The sequence below is a fragment of the Dendrobates tinctorius genome, unplaced genomic scaffold (assembly GCF_039654945.1).
Source record: "Dendrobates tinctorius isolate UK_male_01 unplaced genomic scaffold, ASM3965494v1 ptg000022l, whole genome shotgun sequence".
In the NCBI taxonomy this organism is placed as follows: Eukaryota; Metazoa; Chordata; class Amphibia; order Anura; family Dendrobatidae; genus Dendrobates; species Dendrobates tinctorius.
In genome coordinates, this window is record NW_027361690.1 from 19043753 (window position 1) to 19070390 (window position 26638).

Below are 26638 nucleotides of genomic sequence, written 5' to 3' on the forward strand. Positions count from 1 at the left end.
AAGGCTCGATGATACAGGATGGGATTTCGTCCCTCTCTGAAGACTGCAACGACCTGGAAAGGGCATCGGCCTTGATGTACCTATTGCCCGGTCGGAAGTGAAGTTGGAAGTCAAAGCGGGAAAAAAACAGGGCCCACCTGGCTTGCCGGGCATTGAGCCTTTGGGCGGATTGCAGATAGGCCAGGTTTTTGTGGTCTGTGAGGATGGTAAAGGGATGTACAGCTCCTTCGAGTAAATACCGCCATTCAGTCAAGGCCATCTTAATGGCCAGTAATTCACGGTCTCCAATGGAGTAGTTGCACTCCGCCGGTGAAAAGACTTTAGAGAAGAAACCGCATGGAACCAGCCGTCCGGAGGAAGCCTGCTGGGACAAGACCGCCCCCGCTCCAGTGGAGGAGGCATCCACTTCCAGGACAAAGGGTCTGCTGGCCACGGGCCGATGCAAAATGGGTGCTGAGGCAAAAGAACGTTTCAGAGTTTGGAAAGCTTTTTCCGCTTCAGGAGACCAGCTGTTGGGCTTCGTTCCTTTACGGGTCAGGTCCGTGATGGGTTTGGTAACCGTGGAAAAGTGAGGCACAAACTGACGGTAATAGTTTGCGAACCCAAGAAACCGCTGGATGGCCTTAATCCCCACAGGACGAGGCCACTTGAGTACCGCACCGAGTTTTTCGGGATCCATGCTTAGACCGGAGTCGGAGACGACATATCCCAAGAAGGGTAGTGACGACTGCTCAAAAAGGCATTTCTCGATCTTGGCGTAGAGTTGGTTCTCTCGGAGACGATGCAAGACCAAGCGTACACTCCTGCGATGAGAAGGCAGATCGGGGGAGAAAACGAGGATGTCGTCCAGGTAGATGACAACACAAGAATAGAGTAGATCCCGGAATACCTCATTGATAAATTCTTGGAACACAGCGGGGGCATTGCAAAGGCCGAATGGCATGACTAGATATTCATAATGCCCGTCACGAGTATTGAAGGCCGTCTTCCACTCGTCCCCAGCACGGATTCGGACCAAATTGTAGGCTCCCCGCAGGTCTAACTTCGTGAAGATCCGGGCTCCTCTCAACCGGTCAAAAAGCTCCGGAATCAACGGAAGGGGGTAACGATTCTTGATGGTGATTTTGTTCAGGCCCCGGTAATCAATGCAAGGCCGCAGTGATCCATCTTTCTTCCGGACGAAGAAGAAACCTGCGCCTGCAGGAGAGGAGGACTTTCGGATAAACCCCTTGGAGAGATTTTCGTGGATATATTCCGTCATGGCAGTGGTCTCGGCTGGAGAGAGAGGGTATGTTCTACCTCTGGGGGGAACCGCTCCAGGAATCAGGTCGATGGGGCAGTCATAAGGCCGGTGCGGTGGCAGGGAATCCGCCTCTTTTTTGCAGAAAACATCAGCATAGGCGTGATATGGCACAGGAAGGCCAGGGAGGTCTGTAGGCTTGCGCTGAGGCTGGGGACGGACCAGGGTACGTAAACAGCTTGCATGGCAGGCGTGCCCCCAGCGCAGGATCTCTCCGGAACGCCAGTCGATAACAGGCTCATGCCGCCTGAGCCAAGGTAGCCCCAAAAGAATGGCGTGGGACAACTGAGGCAGGACATAAAAGGCAATCCTTTCTGAGTGGAGAGCGCCAACTTGCAGGTTTACTTCGGAGGTTACCGTGGTGATGAGCCCAGGAAGAGGTTTGCCGTCAACGGAGGTGATTGCTCGAGGATTACTTAAGACGACCACGGGAATCTGGAGTCTGTCAACCTCCTCCTGGTGGATGAAGTTGCCTGCCGCGCCCGAGTCCACATACGCCTCCACAGAGCTACGCCCCCGACCTGAAATAAGTAGAGCTGAAACGGTAAGTGGAAGAGAGGGGGTAGAATCACCTAGGGGGCCCTCTCCTACCTGGCCTAGGCGGATGCGTTTCCCGGTCTCTCAGGACAAGTGCGTATGAAGTGATTGGCCCCTCCACAATAGAGACAGAGTCCCTTGGTCATTCTCTCCCTACGCCGTTGTTCAGACAGCTTGATGCGATCAACTTGCATGGGCTCCGGGGTGGTGTTACTAGGGGGGGCAACAGTGCGCGGGATAGGAGCTTGGTATAACCTAAAGGACCTCCTCTCCCTAGCCGACTCTCGGGCGCGCTCCTGAAAACGCAGGTCAATACGAGTAGCCAAGGAGATGAGATCCTCCAGGGTGGTAGGGAGGTCACGCCCGGCCAACTCGTCTTTGATTTTACCAGAAAGTCCTCTCCAAAACGCACCAACCAGGGCTTCATTATTCCACCCCAGCTCCGAGGACAAGGTCCGAAAACGGATGGCGTATTGCCCTACCGTAAGGGACCCCTGGCTGAGGTTAAAAAGGGCCTCAGTGGAGGAAGCAAGGCGTCCAGGTTCATCAAAAACCTTACGAAATGTCTCCAAAAAACACTGGATGTTGGTCACCACCGGGTCATCCCTCTCCCATAATGGATTCACCCAAGCCAACGCCTCCCCTTCAAGGTGGGAGATTATAAAGGCCACTTTAGCACGGTCCGTAGGGTACTGTTGGGGCGAAAGATCAAAGTGCAACCTGCACTGATTTAAAAATCCCCTACACAATTTTGGGTCCCCACAGTACCTGGGCGGTTTACCGAGACGGGGGGGGGGAGAAGAGACGGTGTCCCGGGCTAGGGTGGAAGCGGCCGTAGAGGACTGCAAAGAAAGCAGCCTATCATCCACCGAGGCCATATACCCCAAAATGTGAGACTGAGCATCGCGCTGTTGTGCGAGCTCCTGCTGGAGACTGACTAAGAGGGGAGCGTGTGCTGGGTCTGCAGTCTGAAGAGCGGAGAGCCGGGTGTCCATGGACTTCATGAATGACATGATACGGTTCTGATTTTCTCTAAGGAAGAGCAGTTCCTTTTGAGTGGCAGCCGCGGCACCGGCGGGGTCCATGGCCTGATGATACTGTAATGCTAGGGGGTACCTAAGTTAGAGAGTGGACCCTCTGGATCGCGGATCCGGAGCCCCAGGGTCGAGCACACCAGGTGAAGACCGACCCCTATACAGGGATCGTTTGGGGCAGGACCACAGAGGACGGAGGCGCGACAGCCGGAACCAAGAGGGACGGCTCCACGGACAGAAGGAGGGGGAAGGCAATGGTACGTAGAACGAGCAGGGACCAGAGGAACAGGACAGAACCAATACGGAAGGCAGGCACGTGGGAAGACCTAGGCGGGCAGAAGGCGGAGGACGGCACCGGGGATGGAAGACAGTGCGCAGGCAGGCTGGGAGGGAAGGAAGCAGGAGACAGGGAGCGTCAGGCGGAACGCGGATTAGCTACAGTAGAACTGTAGAGGCCAGAAGGTGCAGGAAAACTACACGATCATCAGGCGTCCTCCTAACTGCGAGGACGCCTGAAGTACAGCAAGCCCAGGATGTGCGTCACCCAACCCGCCCTTCGGCGCCGCCCATCGCAGGGGAGACCAAGCCCGCCTCTCAGCGCCGCCCACTATGGGAGAGAGAGGGAAGACGGCGGCGAGCGCGAACCAGGGGGCGGGGAGCAGGAGCAGACGTGAAGAGAAATTGACGGCGGGCGCGTGGCCGGGCGGGAGCGCGCAGGTGAGGGGATGCCGCAGCGGCCGCCGCAGCAAAAGGGGCATCGGCGGGCATAACCGCCGATGTCACAATATCTCTCCCACGTACAGTTGCGAGTGTTGGAATAAATGCTTACTTTATTCTTTAAGAGGTAAAACCAGAAAAAAAGTTTCCATTGTTTTGGGTATATTTTTTCATTTCCTGAATAATTTACAAAATCGTTCCCGAAAGGAAAATTTATGACTCCATATAAATTAAAATTAGAGCCTGAAGGAATAGTTGTGTAATTTATATACATTACAAGTATTTCTACTTATAACTATTTATGTTATGTTTTGCTGTCAAAAAAACTTCCACTAAATAATAGCGTACTTTAGCTATAGCGACATTTGCATTTAGCTTGAAGGGAGTTCACACTTATTGCATAGTAAGCAGCCTCATTTCCTGCTTATGTATTCACAAATAAAGTGATTGCAGGAAAAACATAAATTAGATGTGATGTAGTAGATTCTATTGTATGGCCGCCTCCAGTATTAGAAACTATTGACTCATTTTTCGCTACTGACAGCAATACTTTGAGTTCTCCATTCAGCATATTTGTGTCTCTTCAACAGGTTAGTAAAGCTTTATTATACAACTGAATGCTTAGAAATGAAATTTTCAAAGTTAGTAAGATGAATATACGAGGGTTCTGAATTATTTCACTTTGATCTCTCAAATGAAATCTCCTTTAAGGGAATCTGTTAGTAGAATCCAAGCTCCTAAGCCGTCTATATGGGCATGTGCGTAATAGAAAGGTGAATAAAATAATACCTTGATATCTGCAATCTGATGTCTTATTCCAGAGAAATCCATGTTTTTCTTAATATGTAAATGAGCTGTTAAGATCTATAGATCTCTGGAGAATCTGTCTCTAAAGCTCATTTTATATGAAAAGAGATGTTATCAGTATGAGACATGTATATCAGGAGAGCAGACTGTCAGTTATTACATGTCTCATACTGGTAACACCACTTTTATTTTATATAAGCTCTGGAGGCAGATTTTCAAAGAGATCGGTATCCAGCCCATAGATCTAAACAGCTTATTTATATGTTTAAAAAAAATGTGGAGATTTCTTTGGAATAAGACATTGGATCGCAATATCAAGGAGTCATTTTAATTAACTTTCTCTGACCTGAATTCCCATGTACACAGCTTAGGAGGGTTGATCCTGCTGACAGATTCCTTTTAACCCCTTCACAACATGCACCGTACCAGTACTACGCATGTCATGTGCCTCCCTTTGATGTGGGCACTGGCATTGAGCCCTTATCTTTCCCAGTACATGTCAGCTGTTTTGAACAGCTGACAGGTGCCCCTAACAGCCGCTGGTGTAATCACGATCCACTTGTGGCTGTTGAGCTGTTAAATGCTGTTGTCAATCTCTGACAGCAGCATTTAATGTGATCACGCCGGAAGCGCATCACTACTTCCACCCATCAGCGCCCGTGTCACATGACCGTGGGTCACCAATGGGTTGGCAGGAGGACCCTGTAGTTGTCATTGCCGGATTGCTATGAGCGCCGCCCAGCGTTTAGTGCTCATAGCAAGTGAGCATTTCTGCAACACACAGGCTATCTGATCATGGCCTGTGTGTAGCGGAAGTGACCAGACAATTGCAGCTTCTATTTTCTCATGGAGGCTATTAAAGCATGGAAAAAGTTAAAAAAATGTTTTTAAAAATATTAAAATAATTAAACAAATTAAAGTTCAATTCACCTCCCATTCACCCCATTCAAAATAAAACAATTAAAAAAATACACATATTTGCTATCGCCACATTCAGAATCACCCAATCTATCAAGCTATAAAGAGAACTAATCCAATCGGTAAACGGTGTAACAAGAAAAGAAGTCAAAACACCAGAATGATTTTTTTTGGTCGCCACAACATTGTATTAAAATGCAATAACGGCAATCAAAGGATCGTAGCCACACCAAAATGGTATCATTTAAAACATCAGATCGGCATGCAAAAAATAAGCCCTCACCCAATCTGAGATCACGAAAAATGGGGTCGCTACGGGGTCTCTGAAAATTATGCAATTTTTTTTTTTAACAAACTTTGGATTTTTTTTACACTATTTAAATAAAAAACAACCTAGACATGATTGGTGTCTGTGAACTTGTAATGACCTGGAGAATCATAATGGCAGGTCAGTTTTAACATTTGATGAACATGAAAAAAAAATCAAAAAAACTGTTATGGAATTGAACTTTTTATGCAATTTCATCGCACTTGGAATTTTTTTCCCATTTTTGATTACAAGATATACTGTAGTAAAACCAATGGTGTCGTTCAAAAGTACAACTCATCCTGCAAAATCTAGCCTTCACCTGGCCATATTGAGGTATGTGCACACGCTGCGGTTTTTGCTGCGGTTCCACTGCGGTTTTAGCTGCAGCAGAACTGCAGCAGTTCTGCAGACAGTGTACAGTAGCATGTTATCCTATGGGATTTACATTCCGCTGTGCACATGCTGCGGATTTTTAACTGCGGAAAAGCTGCGGTTTTGAATCTGCAAAAAGAAATGACATGTCAATTCTTTTCTGTGGATTCTGCTGCGGTTTGCCACCTATTCCATTGTCCAGGTATCAAACCGCAGGGGAAAACCGCTTACCAATACGCAGGTAAAACCGCAGGTCATTTTACCTGTGGTTCCGCAGATAAAAAGTCCGCAGACCAATTCGCAGCGTTTGCACATAGCCTGACGGAGAAATAAAAAAGTTACGGCTCTGGGAAGAAGGGGAGCGAAAAATGAAAACGAAAAAGGGCTGTGGCTTGAAGGGGTTAAGGTGCTCTGTATATTATATACCCTTCATTACAGGTACCTGTTACTGAGCTGTATTGGAGAGGTATCAAAACAATGCCCCCTTTTCTGATATTATTTAGTAATCTGCACCTATTGGTTGAAACCGCAACTCACAGACTTCCTGTTCTCTCTACACTGGCCACTCATATATGGCCCTTATGGTTTTATGGTGTTTTCTTGGTGTTATTTACTTCTTTTTATTAGTTATTAATATTAGTTATTTACAAGTCACCTCTATAATGTAAAGTGCTGTGGAATATGTAGAAATAAAATTATTATTATTTATTACCCTCATTACTTACTATTTAGGCCAACCAGAAATGTTCCAGAGCTGCCTGAGAAAGCACTCCCTTTTTTTTAGCACAAATCACTTCCATTTTTCAGCCAAGCATTTAACTGGCGCTTAGTATACCTGAGAATCAGGACAGCTATGATGGCAATTTTGGGACTGTTGGCAGTTATGTTGTTGAAGATTTACAGGGTACAGACGATTTTCATTTAGTGCCCAGAATGAAAGAATTAACAGCCCTGCTAAGTTAACACCCCCTTGTCATCTAGGGAGCTGCGGAATTCCCGTGGAAAATACCGCGAACAATCTGCACGTGTGCCTAAAGGGAACACATCCTAGTACATTGTGTTGCTTAAGTGTTCCCTCTATTTTTTTGAGCAGTATATATATATATATATATATATATATATATAATTACACATTTTTTAATTCCTGGACAGCCCATCTAAGGAAAACTATTTAGAGGACTAATTTCAATGAAACACGTAAACCAATCAATGACATTTTGGGTATCAATTTCACTACTTTGCTTTATCTATCCTGCACTGATTTTAATACAATTTTGCATTTCTTGATTATTATTCTGCTCATATCTAAAGAGCCATCCTATTCCACAGTACTGTGCAAAGAATGCCATGATTTACATAATCCCAACGCCGTGTAAATGGAAAATACATTCTGAACGTATTCTCCATTTATGCATAAAGCCATACTAGCAATTATGTTGATTCCAGTTACCAGAGAGTAAAGTTTTATGGGACCTTGAATGACAATTAATTAGGGCTACAACTTGTCACAAGGTTAATTCAATGGCGATAGGGGAATAAACCGCTGCCATACACCTCTGTCAGCATTTCATCATTGACAGACAATCAGACCTATTGAAAACCAACAGGTCCAATCCTTTTCCCCTTTTGTATAATACTGGGGGGCTGTCAAGTTGCCTCATTATACTTTAATATATAGATATATGAAGACTTTCTGTAATGTAGGGAACCTGTATCATTGTAAAGTTAGGTGTCAGCTGCCGATAGCGCTTTAATAGGAAAAGACAACATGGAAGAATTATATTTTCCCATTACTTGTAGTAATGCTAAGACTTTAGTTTTGTGTCACTTTCAAAGTATTTTATAAGGGTGTAAGTTTGACACATGAACTTCCAAATTAGCCAAGACAGCTGGGCAGATAATATGGCATCAAACAAAACCTACAAAATCTCAATAAATATGAATTACTTGCCGGAGGAAATGAACTTGAACTCAAAAAAGGATCCTCTCGCAAAAAACAAATCAATTTAAATATATTATCAACTTTTCCAATTGAAAACCATGTCATGTTCTCTGCAAGCCGATCACACATTGTATTTTAATGTCATTTTATTCCTGACTAAAATGATTTTATATACAAATATATGCATTGAATTCGTGATTGCTGGATTTGACAGGGTCAGTGAGATAGATATGCTGCCACATCCTGTATGATAACATTAGAATAAACTTGTCAAGAGCTATTTATACTCTGAAAAATAAAAAAGACCAGACAAACACAAATGAGAAAGTCTGAACAAGTATGGATGACTGAAGCTAGAGAAACTTTCCGGCTGTAGAAAACTACATCCCATAATTATGTTGTCAAATAGTCATTCGATATTCCATTGTTATGGAAATAACGCAATTCACATTATCATTCATTATAGTATAAATTGTCTATCAGTAAGATACAGTTACAATATTTCATCTATGTGGGATGGATAAGCTCATATTACACCCAAGGCAATGGGTTAAAAATGCATCCCCACCCCCTCACATATATCTTAAGCCTTCAAGGGGTTGTCCACTACTGGGACAACTCCTTCTCAATCTGTATGTTTCCCCCTTTTAAAATAATACTTATACTCACTCCAGGGCCGTTATAGCGGTGTTGGCGCTGTCTTTTACGGGCAAGCGTGTATCAGTGTGATGTCACGCAAACCTTGGTGCGAACCAGCAGCCACCTCACATGCTCCGTTTTCAACAAATCATTTATATCCAGAGGAAGTGAGCGCTGCTGCTTTCTTTTCCTCTGGATGTATACGATATGTCCAAAGGTGAGGAGGGTGAAATGGCTGCTGATTGGCTGCAGGGTTTGCGTGACGTCACACTGTTAAGCACTCGTTGGGAGAAACTGTGTTGACATTACTGGAAAGTATTATTATTTTAAAAGGGGGAAACATATGGATTGAGAAGGGGTTGTCCCAGTAAGACCACCATATTTAGTTGTTTTTATATGGAAGTTTATAGTATACATCTCTAAAATTACACCACAAAATCTCATGATACCCCTTGGGAGGTGACCTCCTTCTGTGAAAAGTGCCCCCATCTTAGCCATTAGAAGAAGCTATGTAGTGAAGTAACATGGGCTGTACCACTGAAGTTCTCTACAGGGAAAAGGCAAACGTTGCTATCACAGTTAATGATGATGACTGTGCAGTGCATGTCACAAAATGTATATGTACAGTAGGTGAGCAGGGTTCAACCTTCCAACCATATATTTTTACACATGTAAAAGTAGAACAGAGAATGACAGAGGTGCAGAGAGCTTCTTTAAGCCTTGGCATAATGGCTGTTGTTTGGTCAATCAGTCTATTCAGCAATCAGTCCTGATTCACCTATAACATAGAGAATTGGCTTTGCTAGCAGGCATGTGATGCCTGTACTTGATGCATGGACATGTATGTACTGTACAGCTGTTCCCCCATTATGTACGTATATGAAATAGAGAAAAGCCTTTGTGCAGCATGATATGTGGTGGATATTCTGACATGGAGCCCAAATAATTTATCCTTTACTTATGGTAAACCTCTTCTTTTTTTAGTTATAAACAGAGATAGAAAACTACAGGGAATAACTAAATGGTTACCACGTAGATATGTTTTTACATAATAAAGATGTCAGGCAGGGTACAAAGGTTAATATTGAGTTTATGAATTTATTTCTTTTACTCACTTATATAGCGCCTTTAGTTCCACAGCACTTTACAGACATTATCGGCACTGTCCCCGATGGGGCTCACAATCTAAATTCCCTATCAGTATGTCTTTTGAGTGTAGGAGGAAACCAGAGAACCAGGAGGAAACCCACGCAAACATGGGGAGAACATGCATACTCCTTGCAGATGTTGTCCTTGGTGGGATTTGAACCCAGTTAGTTGCTTCCTTTATTAAAACATGAAGATTATTTCATGCCCAGGTTAGTTGATTGAGGTCTCCACATCCTTTTGCCCAGTATCATTACTATCCACTGTCCAGGCTGGTGGCAGGGTCACAATGTGTTCATGATACACAATAGACTCCTTGGCACCATGGTCCCTGTCTATGACAATTTATTAATTTCCTGTTTGTAGGCAGAAATTATGGGAAAAAAACCCATACTGGTTCAAAATACATAATTTTAGAAAAATAACTTACAAATAACAGTCAAATTTTACCCTTGTTCATCAAAATATGGAAATTGCCCCCAAATTTATTGCCATTTTTGTTTGAAAAAAAAAATATTGTAAAAACACAAGTGCCAGCAAATTGTTTCTGACAGTATTCTGAGAAGATAACAATTTGTGGAAAGATGTACTTCAAATGCTTGATGGTGTTATCACCTCTCCCATTACGCCATGTTGTGCAATACAGAACATGTCAAGAGCTACTAATCGCCACTCTTAGTGCCCACATGACAGGCCATCTATCACTGTAATTGCTCTCCAGGCTACCGGCTCTCGGAGAACTGACGCAGCAAAATAAAAAGCCCCATATCCTTCCAAATCCCATTACAGCTTATTCCACATTTCTCTCATTTGGAGCCATATGCAGGAAGCATATTAGGTTGCAAATAGTTTAATTAACCGGATTTACTTTAAAAAAAATATAGAAATGTTCACAACTTCTGAGTGCAGTAATCATTGCGTATTTGTTACTTTTTCTGCTTTGCAATCATACTTTTGATGCTGTAATCAGCATTTTCTCAGCCTGAAAAGGATAGAAGTAAAGACATTGATTGTGTGTGTATAAAGTACGGTACATTATTAAATGCTTCTGAATTGAGAGGGTTAATGTTCATTTTATATTGATTCTGACAGCAAAAAAATGACTGCACAAACCCATCACAGCACCTTGCATGGGACAAAGTCCTAATAAAAATCGTACGTTTGGTGTCCAAATCTACAACTAAATTTTTTGAAAAATTGCTCCTTATTCAAATATGCTAATGAGCCAGTTGGTGCATTTGGGGCGTAGCTCAGTGGTCCGGCATGCCTTCCCACCTTTGTTTTTTAGTCAATATCAGTATTCCTATTTCTTGATTGACAGTTTGGTTTACACAATGGAAAGGAGGGCAGAGACAGAAGGAAAAAAGTAGGTGAAAAGGGGCAGTGAACTGTTTGGCCACGCCCAGGATGTGCCAAGCAACTCATTAGCATATTGGAATAAAGAACAATTTTTGGCAAACACAGCAAAAAGTTTGAACATAAAGGGTCTGAGTCATTAATGCATTTGCATCTCTTTTTAGTCTACTTTTTGTTGTTAATTGCCGATATTTCATTTGGGCCTTATTCTTCTTTTAATTTCTGCCTTTGTAAGTCTATTTTGTATGTGTTGTTGGTTTTTTAATGCTCATCATTGTGGGCACGATTTGGGAGTTTTCAGATGTTTTCGGTTGATTCATCAATTGTGACTTTAAAGAAAATTAATACATCGTTAAATTTTAGCACAAATGTACAACCCCTCTCTGGAGTGATTTTATGTACAGTATGTCTGGAATTTGAGCGCAAATTTGCAACATATTAACGAACCATGCCACTTTTTGTGCTACAAAGTTGCAAATAAAGCTAAAGACAAAAAATAAAGATTATTTTTTTTATTTTGGGTAAGATTCATGACCTACATATCTCATTTTGATGAATTGGACACAAAAAACCTCATCAAACGCCACAAAGCAAAAATAGGTGACTTAGAAACCCCCCACAAATTATAAATCAAGACCAACAATGACTTGCAAAAGTCTTGGGTTTTTACCTATTTTGCTACATTACAACCTGTGTTTAAATATTTTTGCAATCAGATTTGTGTGTGATGCATCAGCACTAAATAGTCTAAGTTGGTGAAGTGAGAAAAATATAGGCATAAATTGCTTTTATGGAATCAAATAACTAAAATATGTATTCACCCCTTTTGCGATGAAGCCCCTAAAAATATCCGGGGAAAGCAAATACCATCATAAGTCACATGCTTAGTGAAAGGATGTACACCTGTGTGCAATCTAAGTGGCACATGGTCTGTCAGTATATACACTTTACCTTTTCTGAAAGGTCACAGATGCTGAGACACCATTAAGCAAGAGGCACCACTAACCAAACGCCACCATGAAGACCAAGGAGATCTCCAAACAAGTCAGGGAGAAAGTTGTTGAGAACTACAAGTCAGGGTTGTGTTATAAAAAAAAATCCCAATCTCTGAAAATCTCCTGGAGCACCATCAAATCCATTACCATCAAATGAAAAGAACATGGTACCACAACAAACCGGCCAAGAGAAGGCTGCCCACCAAAACTCTCATCCTAGGCAAGGAGGGCATCAATCAGAGAGGCAGCACAGAGATCAAAAGGTATCAGTGAAGGAGCTGCAGAGGTCCAAGCAGAGACTGGAGTATCTGTCCATATGACCACAATAAGTCGTACACTCCATAAATGGGGCCTTTATGGAAGGGTGGGCAGAAAAAAAGCCTTTACATACATTCCAAAATTGTAAGCCTCATTTTCACTTGGCTAAAAGACATGTGGGAGACTCCCCAAATGTATGGAGGAAGGTGCTGTAGTTAGATGAGACCAAAATTGAACTTTTTGGACAGCAAGGTAAACATTGTATCTGGTGCCAAACCAACACCGCTCATCATCCCAAAAGCACCATCCCCACAGTGAAACATGGTGGTGGCAGCATCATGCTGTGTGGATGCTTTTCCACAGCAGAGGCAGGAAAAATGGTCCAAGTCGAAGGGAATATGGATGGTGCGAATTACAGTGATATTCTAGAGCAAAACAGTTTCAGTCTGTCAATTAATTGAGACTGGGACGGAGGTTCACCTTCCAACAAGACAATGACCCAAAACATACTGCTAAAGCAACACCCGAGTGGTTTAACCCCTTCATGACCAAGCCTATTTTTACCTTAATGACCAGGCCATTTTTTGCAATTCTGACCACTGTCCCTTTGTGAGGTAATAACTCAGGAACGCTTCAATGGATCCTAGCGATTCTGAGATTGTTTTTTCGTGACATATTGGGCTTCATGTTAGTTGTAAATTTAGGTCGATAATTTTTGTGTTTATATGTGAAAAAATCAGAAATTTGGCAAAAATTTAGGAAATTTTGCAATTTTCAAATTTTGAATTTTTATTCTGTTAAACCAGAGAGTTATGTGACACAAAGTGGTTACTAAATAACATTTCCCACATGTCTACTTTACACCAGCACAATTTTGGAAACAAATTTTTTTTTTGTTACGAAGTTATAAGGGTTAAAAGTTGACCAGTGATTTCTCATTTTTACAACAGAATTTACAAAACCATTTTTTTTAGGGACCACCTCACATTTGAAGTCACTTTGAGGGGTCTATATGGCAGAAAATACCCAAAAGTGACACCATTCTAAAAACTACACCCTCCAAGCTACTCAAAACTACATTTAAGAAGATTATTAACCCTTCAGGTGTTTCACAGGAACTAAAGCAACGTGAAAAGAAAAAATGGACATTTTAATTTTTCCAACAAAAATTTTCTTTTAGCATCAATTTTTTCATTTTCACATGGGCAACAGGATAAAGTGGATCCTAAAATTTGTTGGGCAATTTCTCCTGAGTACACTGATACCTCATATGTGGTCATAAACCACTGTTTGGGTACATGGCAGGGCTCAGAAGGGAAGGAGCGCCATTTGACTTTTTAAATGGAAAACATGCTGGAATATTTATCGGTTGCTATGTCGCGTTTGGAGAGCCCCTGTGTGCCTAAACATTGGAGCTCCCCCACAAGTGACCCCATTTTGGAAACTAGACCCCCAAAAAACTTATCTACATGCATAGTGATCAGTTCGAACCCCCAGGTGCTTCACAAATTGATCGGTTAAAAAAAAAAGTACTTTTTCATAAAAATTTTCTTTTAGCCTCAGTTTTTTCATTTTCACATGGGCAACAGGATAAAATGGATGGTAAAATTTGTTGGGCAATTTCTCCTGAGTACACCGATACCTCGTATGTGGTCATAAACCACTGTTTGGGCACACGGCAGGGTCCGGAAGGGAAGGAGCGCTATTTGACTCTTTGAATGGAAAATTAGCTCCAATCGTTATCGGACACCATGTCGCGTTTGGAGAGCCCCTGTGTGCCTAAACAGTGAAAAAAAAACCACAAGTGACATTATTTTGGAAACTAGACCCCTTATGGAACTTATCTAGATGTGTAGTGAGCACTTTGAACCGCCAGGTGCTTCACAGAAGTTTATAACGCAGAGCAGTGAAAATAAAAAATTATTTTTTTTCCTCAAAAATGATTTTTTAGCATGCTATTTTTTATTTTCACAAGGGTAACAGGAGAAATTGGACCATAAAAGTTGGTGTCCAGTTTGTCCTGAGTACGCTGGTACCCCATATATGGGGGGAAACCACTGTTTGGGCGCACGGCAAGGCTCAGAAGGGAAGAACCATTTGACTTTTTTAAATGAAAATTACCTCTAATCGTCAGCGGACACCATGTCGTGTTTGGAGAGCCCCTGTGTGCCTAAACATTGGAGCTCCCCCACAAATGACCACATTTTGGAAACTAGACCCCCTAAGGAACTTATCTAGATGCATAGTGAGCACGTTGAACCCCAAGTGCTTCACAAAAGTTTATAACGCAGTGCCGTGAAAATAAAAAATATTTTTTTTTCCTCAAAAAATTATTTTTTAGTGCACAATTTTTTATTTTCACAAGGGTACCAGGAGAAACTGGACCCCAAAGGTTGTTGTCCAGTTTGTCCTGAGTACGCTGGTACCCCATATGTGGGGGGGCCACTGCTTGGGCACACGTCAGGGATAGGAAGAGAAGTAGTGACATTTTGAAATGCTGACTTTGATGGAATGGTCTGCGGGCATCATGTTACATTTGCAGAGCCCCTGATGTACCTAAACAGTGGAAACCCCCCACAAATGACCTGATTTTGGAAACTAGACCCCCCAAGGAACTTATCTAGATGTGTGGTGAGCACCTTGAACCCCCAAGTGCTTCACAGAAGTTTATAACGCAGAGCCGTGAAAATAAAAAATCATTTTTTTTCCTAAAAAAAAAAATTATTTTTAGCCCACAATTTTTTTTCACAAGGGTAACAGGATAAATTGGACCCCAAAAGTTGTTGTCCAGTTTATCCTGAGTACGCTGGTACCCCATATGTGGGTGGGGACCACGGTTTGGGCACACATCGGCGCTCGGAAGGGAAGTAGTGACATTATGAAATGCTGACTTTGATGGAATGGTCTGCGGGCATCATGTTACATTTGCAGAGCCCCTGGTGTGCGTAAACTGTGGAACCCCCCACAAGTGACCCCATTTTGGAAACTAGACCCCCCCAAGGAACTTATCTAGATGTGTGGTAAGCACTTTAAACCCCCAAGTGCTTCACAGAAGTTAATAACGCAAAGCTGTGAAATTAAAAAATCATTTTTTCCTCAAAAAATTATTTTTTAGCTCACAAATTTTTATTTTCACAAGGGTAACAGGAGAAATTGGACCCCAAATGTTGTTGTCCAGTTTGCCCTGAGTTCTCTGATGCCCCGTATGTGGGGGTGAACCATTGTTTGGGCGCACGTAAGGGCTCAGAATGGAAGTAGTGACGTTTTGAAATGCAGACTTTGATGGAAAGGTCTGCGGTCGTCGTTGTTTGCAGAACCCCTGATGTGCCTAAACAGTAGAAACCCCCCACAAGTGACCCCATTTTGGAAACTAGACCTTCCAAGGAACTTATCTAGATGTCTGGTGAGCACTTTGAACCCCCAAGTGCTTCACAGAAGTTTATAACGCAGAGACGTGAAAATAAAAAATCATTTTTTTTCCACAAAAATAATTTTTTAGCCCCCAATTTTTTTATTTTCCCAAGGGTAACAGGAAAAATTAGACCACCAAATTTGTTGTGCAATTTTCCCTGAGTACACTGATACCCCATATTTTGGAGTAAACCACTGTTTGGGCACACGTCGCTGCTTGGAAGGGAGGGAGCACCGTTTGACTTTTTGAACGCAAAATTGGCTGGAATCAATGGTTGCACCATGTCACGTTTGGAGACCCCCTGATGTGCCTAAACAGTGGAAACCTCTCAATTCTAACTCCAACCCTAACCCCAACACACCCCTAACCACAGCCCTAACCCCAACACATCCCTAACCCTAATCCCAACCCTAACCATAACCCTAACCTCAACACATCCCTAACCCTATCCCTAATTCCAACCCTAGCCCTAATTCCAACCCTAAACCTAGTTCTAACCCTAATTCCACTATAACCCTAATTCCACCCTAACCCTAATTCCAACCCTAACCCTAATTCCAGCCCTAATTCCAACCCTAACCCTAGCCATAACCCTAGCCCTATTGCCAACCCTAACCCTAATGGAAAAATAAAAATAATTTCTTTATTTTATTAGTTGTTCCTGCCTATGGGGGTGATAAACGGGGAGTTTATTTACTTTTTATTCTATTTTGATCACTGTGAGAGTTTATCACAGTGATCAAAATGAATGAATGAATCTGTAGCCGGCGGTCGCACTGCGCCCGCCATTTTCCAAGATGGCGCCGCCCATGACGCAGGACCGCGGAACACTGGGAGCCGGAGAGGGACATCGGAGGTACCGGGGGGTGAGGGGGGGTCAGAAGGTGGCGGGAGCCTAGAGAAGGTGGAGGGGAGCTGATGATTGACGTCGGTGGCACATTGCCGCTGTCAGTCGGTATCGGGGGCCGATCGGCCCTGTGAGTCAGTGGGGGGGTCGGATCACGGTCTTCAGCCATGTCCGATGCTACTGCAGCATCGGCCATGGCTGGATTGTAATATTTCATCAATTTTCATTGATGAAATATTACTATCGCTCTGATTGGCTGTTTCACTTTTAGAGCGATCGTAGCCATGTGGGGGCGAAGCCACGCCCCCTGTAGTGAAGAACAAAGCCCCCTGTATCTGCGGGTCAGGTGACCTTTTAGTGACCCACAGGGGGGCTTTAAAGTCATGACGCCACATAGGCATCACTGGTCAGATTGGCACCAGTTTTCATGACGCCTATGTGGCGTCATTGGTCGGGAAGGGTTTAAAAGGAAGCATTTAAATTTTTTGGAGTTGCCTAGTCAAAGCCCAGACCTTAATCCAATTGAGAATCTGTGGTCAGACGTGAAGATTGCTGTTCACCAGGGGAAACCATCAAACTTGTAGGAGTTTGAGTAGTTTTGCCTTGAGGAATGGACAAAAATCCCAGTGTCAAGATGGGGAAAGTTCATAGAGACTTATCCAAAGCGACTTGCAGCTGTAATTGCCGCATAAGAAGGCTCTATAAAGTACTGACTTTTGAGAGGTGAATAATTATGCACACTGAAGTTGTCAGTTATTTTGTCCTATTTGTTGTTAATTGTTTCACAGTTGTAGGTATGCTCTTTACATGAACTGATGTAAATCCTTAAAAAAAAAAACCTGTGAACTTCCACATTATGAGGTAGCTAAATGCAAAAAATGCCAAAGGGGTGAATACGTTTGCAAGACTTTGTAAAAGCATGATTTTTATTATGGATACTTCTTTACAATGTGAAGTGCTTGGTTAGAAAAGTCATTTTGTGCTGACAGACCTTTACATACAAAGTTATTATACGTTCAGCTACAATCTATTACATCACGGTTTGATGCCACCATTGTTTTTGCAATGGGTAAAGCTGACAATGGCATGCCCCTCCATCACGGCCCGGTTCAGAACAACAGTGCCATGCAGAAGACATTAATGGCAAAGGGGCAGCGCATCATAATGTAAGAGGTTATTCTATATGTTTATGGTAGTATGCTAAAGCCGAAAACCCCTTGAACCTTTATTTTAGCCAGACACATCCTACAGCTCAGCTAAGAACTCAAGATCTTCAGAATCTTCCCAATCTGTAGTGTCAGTGGATAGGTGAAACTAAAGATCAGCTTTTTTACACTACTAACAGAATATCTCTTCTCGTACTGTTTTGTAGTCTCTACTAACATTTCGTCTGAAATGATGATCTCAGTCACTACAAATCCGAAGGTTTTGATTTTGGCACATGTGAAAAATATGTAAGAGATACAAATACCGTGCAGCCTATGAAATAAGCAATTAGGGCATTTTAGAAGTGACTACAATACCAAAATGTTAATAGGACCATATTGAGTAAAGTATAAATCCCCTTAAAAAGCTATGATATCTCATGTACAATCCATCTGACAAGGAATAAAAGGAATATTTTGTAAATTTGGTTTTACTTTTGTAAGCAAAATATGTGAAATAACCTACCAATAAATGATGGAGAGTGACAGACAGGACAAAGGATCGCAGGAGAAAACATTATGGAAGTCAAGATTGATACTTTTAATACTTTTAGATCATGTGAGCTATGATCTTACATCAGTGAAATAATGTAAGATGACATTTCCTAAACTGTTTGCATTGCTCTCGTCTCAGCCCTGTTCTTAATTTGACAAATCCATTTCCTTTGCTCTACGCAGCTGAAATTTCCATTTTTTAAGCATGACATTGAATATGAGATGTAATAATGAAATTCAGAAGCTAATGCTGCTTTTTACAGCAGTGTGCTGACATCTACAGTGGAATGACCGCTGTCTAGTACTGACAATGTAGACGAATATTTCTGCTTGATATTTCAGAAGTCAGTGCGGCTCCACCAATGCACATGGGCGAGTATAACCAGAGACTGGTGGAAGCGAGTGAACAATTTAAGAAGAAGCAAGGAAAGGGCACTATTGATGTCTGGTGGCTGTTTGATGATGGAGGTAAGACGACCTGATACAAAGTTTGTATGTAAAATGTAACTGTACGCTTTACCAATAGCCTAAAAATATCATAAAACTCAGGACCCTTAATCTTAAAGGGAATCTGTCATGTCCGATAACACTATTAACCTATATAGGGTTAATCTGCTGGTTAATAGCGTTATGAAGTTACCCGATCGGTGTACTGAAAGTTCGGCACCAGGGACAAATGAACTTTATTCCTCTCGGAAGGCGCTGGCTGTCAGTCATACAGGCGTGCCAGCAAAGCTACAAACACCGCTCACAGCGCTAAGAGCAAAAGCTGTAAGCGCACTGGAGCACTGACTAACAGCTCGCTCTGCACTTCAGAGCCGGCTGTCAATCAGCGCCTGGGCGTGCTCACAGCCACCACTCAGTGTAATGAGCAGTGAGACTATAACTGCTCCGGCCATTCCTGTATGACTGAAAGCCAGCGACTCCCAGGACAAATAAAGTTCCCGCACACTCAATACACCAGTTGGGCACCTTCATAACGCTGGTAACCTGAAGATTAACAGCATTATGCGACATGACAGGCTCCATTTAAACTCTTCCCTCAAATGGACATAAGTGTACATCCATATTGCATGTGATGTACTACAAACAGACGTACAGTTACGTCTGATAAATGGCAAGGGGATAGGAGTGCTGGTCCTGCCATCCGCAGAAGGAGCAGGCTGTTATGGGTGCCAGAATTTTATCCCCTTGGATGTTACTGTGACGTGACTAGTGACATCCGTATGTGAGGAAATCTGACAAATGGATCACGCTCTCTTTGTCAACCCATCGGTATTCACGGAGCACAATTGTGGGGTGCCGACAGGTTTCTATGGAAACCATGTCTGATATGATCTTCAGCCAATCAGATCCTGCCCTACTCTGATAAACTCTGTAAAAAATAAAATGAAAAAACATAACCTATATTTACTGTTTTTTGTTCATGCCTACTATGAATAATAGAATTAAACAGTGATCAAAAAGTTATATGTACCCAAAAATGGTACAAAAGAAGAAAAGTGTCCAGCTCAACCGATTTCGTGAAGATAAAAATTTCTTTATTCACAAAACTTGCAAAATAGAGGAAAAATCTTCAGCACAATACCAAATGGGTATGAATCTCGACGCGTTTCTGGAGACTAAGCTCCCTTAATCATTCTCACATGACCAAAACAAATAAAGTCATGCCTCCCAGAACACAATAGACAAGTGGGAAATAATGGTCAAAACTGGCTATTACACCAAGGGGTTAAACTATATCTGCCAAAAAGAGCTAAGGTTGTAAATATGGAAAAACCACAGATCTTAAATAGAGAGTACATCTGAATAACCCAAAACATAAAAGGTAATGTGGGCCATGGTTCTCAGATATTCTAAACGACATCAAATGTTCACCGTATGTTCACTCATCACTTGCTTGGCAAATACCGGTATACAGTATATATTTTACAAACTGCCCAAAAGGATTATAAAGACACGAAATCTGACATTTCATTGACAGGCAAATATTTTATAACATATCTTTACTGATAAGAATAAATCATTTCTAATCTTTGTTACAAGTGTTTTACCAATGTAAAAGCTAAACTTTCAAAGTTCCTTGTCTTTTATGAAACACAGTATATAATGTAAACCTAGAATGACATACAACATAAGGGGTATTCCCAAAATGAGAAATTTGGATTATAAGATGCACTTTTTTCCGGAAAAATTTTTTTGGGACATGGGAGTGCATTTTATAATCCTAACGTAGTTTAATGGGGGGTGGAGGAGCGACTGCGCTGGAGTGGGATCTCAGGAGGCAGGGTCGCTGCTGCAGGAAGCTGGCAGAGGCAAGAGTGGGGAGATGCTGCTGGTCCCGGGCTGGGAGATAGGGGTGTTCGGCGGAGCAAGGCTGCAGTGGGCCCCGGTGTTTTCACAAGATGTTGGGAGTCCCCACATTTCCCATTCTTTTCACTTTGGTGGACTTCGGGAAAATGGCCGCAGGAGGTGCCCAAGATTTCAGTCTGCGTATTCGCCGCCTCCGGCAGCTCTTTTCCTGGAGTCCATTGCAGTTGAAAGGATAGGAAGTGTGAGGACTCCAAACATTTTGTGAAAGCCCGGGGCTCACCGCAGCTTCACACAGCTGAACACCCCTCCGTGGCCTGCATTATTGTCCCACTCCTGGCGCCGCCAGCTTCCTGCAGCAGCAACCCTGCTTCCTGGGACCCCACTCCCCCAGTGAGCTACCGTAAAAGCAGGCTATAAGACTCATCACCATTTTATTAGAAAAAAGGAGTCCGGTGTGTCTTATAGTCTGCAAAATATGGTAACCAATGTTGTAAAGTAAAATTATTTTTTTTACAAATTAACCATTTATCAACAATTGGCCCACAACCCCCAATGTGTTTACCCAATGTAAAAGGGCAGTCACTTAAGTTCAGCAGACAACTCAACTTGTTCACTCAGTAATCCAAGACCAATGGAGGATCTAGATTCAAAAAATACACAAGGAATCACAGTTTGGAATTTTTGTCTTCCACACCCTAGAGAGAGTAATTTGGGTAGAATATGGTAGAATTTGAGGGTAACTCAGGTCACAATTATCATAATGAGTTTTCAGGTTGCAGCGTACCCACCAAGCATTCATTGTTTTATTTTACAGGTTTGACATTACTTATTCCACATATTCTGACCTTGAGAAAGAAATGGAAGGATTGTAAACTGCGGATCTTTATAGGTGGAAAAGTGAACCGTCTCGAGGATGAAAAATTGATGTAATTATGTACATCTTTTGTCCAGCTTTATTTTATAAACTTCAAAGACTAAAAATCATCTTATGTAAATGCAACACATTCTCATTATTCTTTTTAAAGACTCTAATTAACTACTCATCAAATATATATATTTATTTCTCTAGGGTCTAGGCATATTTTCCTTCTTGGAAGTCTTTTCGAGTGGAAGGAAAATATATCCTATCTGAAGTAGAATTTATGCTTGTAGCTTTTCATTTGGATGGAAATTAGTTAGGAACCACAGGCACATTACATTCATATTTTATTCTTTATCTTCACAGGATGGCCGCTCTTCTCAGTAAGTTCCGCATTAAATTTGCCGATGTGTATATTGTTGCAGACATTAACACTAAGCCAAGCAAAGAAAGGTATGTAACAGTGGTATATTGTCAGATTTTCTGCATCAAACTACAAAACTTTTATTACCTGTTTTATGGCTAGAGAAATCTCGGTATGCAGGAGGAACATAAAACTCATTTACCAATATAGCTATACAGGAGCCCCATGGATTTAGTAGAAAATGGTGTGCACATTGGCTGTAAAGTTGTAGAGTGTTTATTAGCCATGTAGTTATTGTTATTTTTCTAGAATGGCATTGTTCTTGTTATTATTACAATTCTTTATTATTCTCAACAGTGGTTTATAATACATGTCCAATACAACATTTGTGTGCAAGACCAAGGGATTTAATACTGGTGTCATTCAATCCCAGGATAATACCTATGTATGTGCGCCCAAGTGGGCTGGAAGTTACGGAAACCACATTACACAGATTGTTTCTTTAACTAATCTCCTCTGGTCGCCGCATATAAACAAGTATTCCCATTTTACCTATTCATGGATTAGATGGGAATAGCCCTTAATCTTTCAAATCTCAACAACATGGAGTGAATCATAAACAGCACTCTTGTCTATGTCTGGTATTACATCATCCGAGTGAATGCAGTTACCTGCAATATCTTACTGATGTCAATTATTTGTACAAATTTATAGAAAAAAAAGATCCACTATTTCTGAAACTCATACAGCCCTATAAACTCACGGAGGTTTTCTCTTTAACATGATACTGACCAATGGTATTTGATTCTTTTCTTTAACCCTGCACCACTGAAAATGTTGTCTTCTCTTTTGTTGGCTACTTATTGCCCAATGAGCTTTATGCAGTAAAGAAAAGCATCAGCAATGTGATGCTTCTGTAGAACCTACAATCACATGATCGCCAGGTTTCTGTTTGGCATAGCAGAGGTGCTGGATTCTAACAGAGCTGACAGTGACTTCTGTAATTGTAGTAAGTTGTTTTTCCCTGTAACTGAGGATCCTAGAGATGCCCAGTCACAGAGGAAAAAATGAACAGTGAAGAAAAAAATATATATTTGTTACCCAAAGATCTTTTATGATCTTGCAGAAGACAAATTAAGTAAAATATGTTTATAACAGTATGTTGCAATTCCAATGCTGAGGAGTGTTTGTCTATCTATCTAGCTATCTATCTATACCCAGTCCTCAATATTGAAATTGTAATGCTGACAAGGAAAAGTGATAGAATTATGGAAATCATAGGATTGATAGACATGTTAATTATATTCAAATAATAAAAAATAGAAGCAAAATTTTCAGAACATCTTGACTCATTCAGTATTGATTATGAGCACCATGTGCAGAAATACCCACCCTTATACTCCTTGACACATTATGAATAAGGGTATTGAAGGTTGTCTGAAGAATGTTCTGCCACATTGAATGCACTTGGGCAAAGAAATCAACAATATCAACTGCTGACAGCCCCATTTAGAATTGCAAACCAACTACATCCTAAAGTAGCTTTAGAAAGTATTCAACCCTCCTTGGCTTTTTACCTATTTTGCTACATTACAACCGGTGTCAAAATATTTTTGTAAGCCAATTTGTGTGTAATGCATCAGCACTAAATAGTTTATGTTGGTGAAGTGAGAAAAATATAGGCAAAAATTATATTTATGGGATCAAATAACTAAAAATTGACATGTGCATATGTATTCACCCCTTTTGCGATGATGCCCCTAAAAATATTTGGTGCAAGCACTTAAATTCATAAGTCACATGCTTAGTGAAAGGAAGTGTCACAAAGGTGTTGGTACTTTGGAACCTAACTAGGTCTCTAGAACTAGGGGCCCCCTGGTCTATCCCTGTTCTCTGGATTACTCCTGAAGGTGGATACGCCGGGTTCTCGTGCCTTGCTATGCTCCTAACTCTACCCTTTTCAGTCCCCTCTCCCATCCAAAGTAGTGGGAAGCTGACTTGTATAGGAGCACACTAACCAGACAAACAAGGGAAGACAGACAGGGATAAATGAAAATACCAACCATATAAAATACACACAGTTGGACACATGGGAGTTAAAGTTTTCAGTTATTTTGTCCTATTTGTTGTTTGCTTCACAATAAAAAATACCAAATTTTCACAGTTGTAGGCATGTTGTTTATATGAACTGATGCAAACCCTAAGGGTGAGTTTCCACTATGCGCATTCCTTGCACTTTGGACGAAGCGGAAACCCTGCACCGCCCCTTCTGTACGCGCTGTGATTACGGATGTGCTCATGAACACATCCGGAATCGCCGCAACATATAACATAGAGTTGGCTATTTACTTTGCGGAGACTGAGCGTCTCTGCAAGGTAAACAGACATGCTGCGGTCTAAAAAGAAGCACCGCATGTCCAGAAATGCAGGGCCGCCGGATGCGTGTTCGCACACATAGTGGAGACGAGATATCATAAATCCCATCCACTATGGTGTAACATCTGGACACTGCAGATTGCACGCTGCAGCTGTATGCAGCGTTCAACCCGCAGCTAACCCAGATGTAATCCGGCAAGTGGAAACATACCCTTAAAACATAGTGAAATTCTAGGTTGTGAGGTAGCAAAACACGAAAAATGCCTAGAGGGTGAAAACTTTTGCAAACTGCTGTATATGTGCATGATGGGAGAAAAGTCTGAAGATGTTGCAAGCCTCGGTAGCATGTTAAGGCCACACAGGCTGCTCATTTATATGTACCATCATGACTGTCATCAGGAATTTCAGGGCCCTATACTGGCAAAATTTTCGGACCCCTTGAGACTCCACCCAGGCTCCACCCCAGCTCCGCCTTCACCCCTTGAACCTTCTACAGCCCACTGCTGGAAAAAAATCCACTTATGCACCACATCTTACCAATCAGTTAACAGTTCCCATCAAACACCACATCACATACATAGCTAGCTGCTTTTGTTTTGGCCAAAAGATTTTCTAAGCCGCCACCATGATAAGGTAGACTCTTTTGGCAGAGCCCTACTCTTATTTAACCTATTAAACATTTTTTAATATACCCTTTACTCTCTTTAGGTATATTTTTATTTAGTTTTATTTAAGGGAATATGTCACATACATTTTTTAAAATGACCAATAATACCACATACAAAATACAAACCCATCACACCATTAACAGACCACATATTACCACCACATAGTGACCGAATAATACCACATACAAGGAACAAATACCACATCATGACCAGTCCATATATTACCACCACATAGTGACTGAATACTACAATACTGATCAATAATAAAAAAAACAACACTAATATTTCCATAAGTGCCATTATACACAGGAGCTCTGTATATAGTGTATTGTGTACATGTAATAAAGGGATCACCAGTGACATCATACACAGGAGCTCTGTATATAGTATACAGTGTATAGTGTCAGAGTACAGGGAACACACTGACTCACCAGTGAAGTCTATAGTTGAAGCCCTTCATCTTTGCTTTTCTTCTTCATCCAGAGCAGAATGCCATGTTTTCCAGCCAAGACTTGTCTTTGCAGAAAATAAAACACAGTTCTTTAGCACACCACTTACAGAGCACATTCCCCACTTTTTCCCAATTTCTACACTACTGAGCTGAATGCAGATGTGCACCCACCATTAATCTATAATTAGCTATTATTCAACCCACTATCCCAAATATAAATTCTAATACACCACTGTGCCACCACTAACTATACATAGCCCCTTTTCCCACCCAATAAATATATAAATTAATTAGAACTTGTACTCTTTTCTCCAATTCATTACCAGTCACACTCCTACATCCTCAATGTCCCCCACTCTGTACCTCCCACTCCAATTCATTATATTTACATGCCCCCTTCACCCCAACACATTGTGCCATGTCCTCTCTCTCTCCCATCCCCACCATCTATTCATTATCAACTGCTCTTCCCCACCTTAAATTCATCATTTGGTCTCCCACATCCTCAATACAGCATCATTTGCTCTCCCCATACTCGATTCTTCAATTACTCTCCCCCACCCTTAATTCATCATCATTTACTGTCCCCATCCCCCACCCAAAATACATCATCATTTACTCTCCCCACCCTCAATTCATTATCATTTGCTGTCCCCTATCCTCCAGTCTCAATTAATTATAATTTGTTCTCCCTCCCACCCTCAATTCATCATTATTTGCTCTCCCCATCCTCAATTCATAATTATTTGCTTTAAAATCATTCGCTGTCCTCTACTCTCAATTCATCATTGGCTGTCCCCCACCCCTAATTCATCATTATTTGCGCTCCCCCACCGCAATTCATCATCATTCAATGTCACCTGTCCCCCACCTTCAATTTATCATTTGCTATCCCCCACCCTCAATTTATCATTTGCTGTCTCCCATCCCCACCTTCAATTCATCACTTGCTGTCCCCCGTCTCCACCCTCAATTCATCATTTGCCATCCATCGCCCCTCACCCACAATTCATTTGCTGCCCCTCACTCCGAATTCATCATTATTTGCTCTCCCCACCTTAATGCATCATTAGATGTCTGTCCCCGTCCCACACCTTCAATTCATCATTTGCTGTCCCCGTCACCCAGTCGCACTACTTGATCTTTTACTCCTCCACCCTCAATTAAACATTATCATTTGCAATTCCCACGCAATTTTTCATAATACCCTGGGGCCTGGTGAGCAGAAGCATGAAAGGCTGGGCCCGGACTGCGTCCAGCCCCCCCTCTTTACTTCTGTTCACCGGGCCCCATATAACAGTAAGGGCAGAAATGCCC

At 42.0% G+C, this 26638-nt stretch overlaps 1 protein-coding gene and 1 long non-coding RNA gene across 2 annotated transcripts in view; one reads left to right on the forward strand and one right to left on the reverse strand.

The window, feature by feature from the left end:
* Positions 1–26638, forward strand: part of SLC12A1 (solute carrier family 12 member 1) — a 179863-nt gene that overhangs the window by 145756 nt on the left and 7469 nt on the right. The window contains exons 21-23 of the mRNA XM_073568454.1: positions 18633–18758; positions 21418–21529; positions 21829–21915. Of these exons, the coding sequence (XP_073424555.1) occupies positions 18633–18758; positions 21418–21529; positions 21829–21915 (325 nt within the window). The remainder of the gene's footprint in view (positions 1–18632; positions 18759–21417; positions 21530–21828; positions 21916–26638) is intronic.
* Positions 1–26638, reverse strand: part of LOC141084058 (uncharacterized) — a 93610-nt gene that overhangs the window by 19124 nt on the left and 47848 nt on the right. The gene's annotated exons all lie outside the window — the stretch shown is intronic.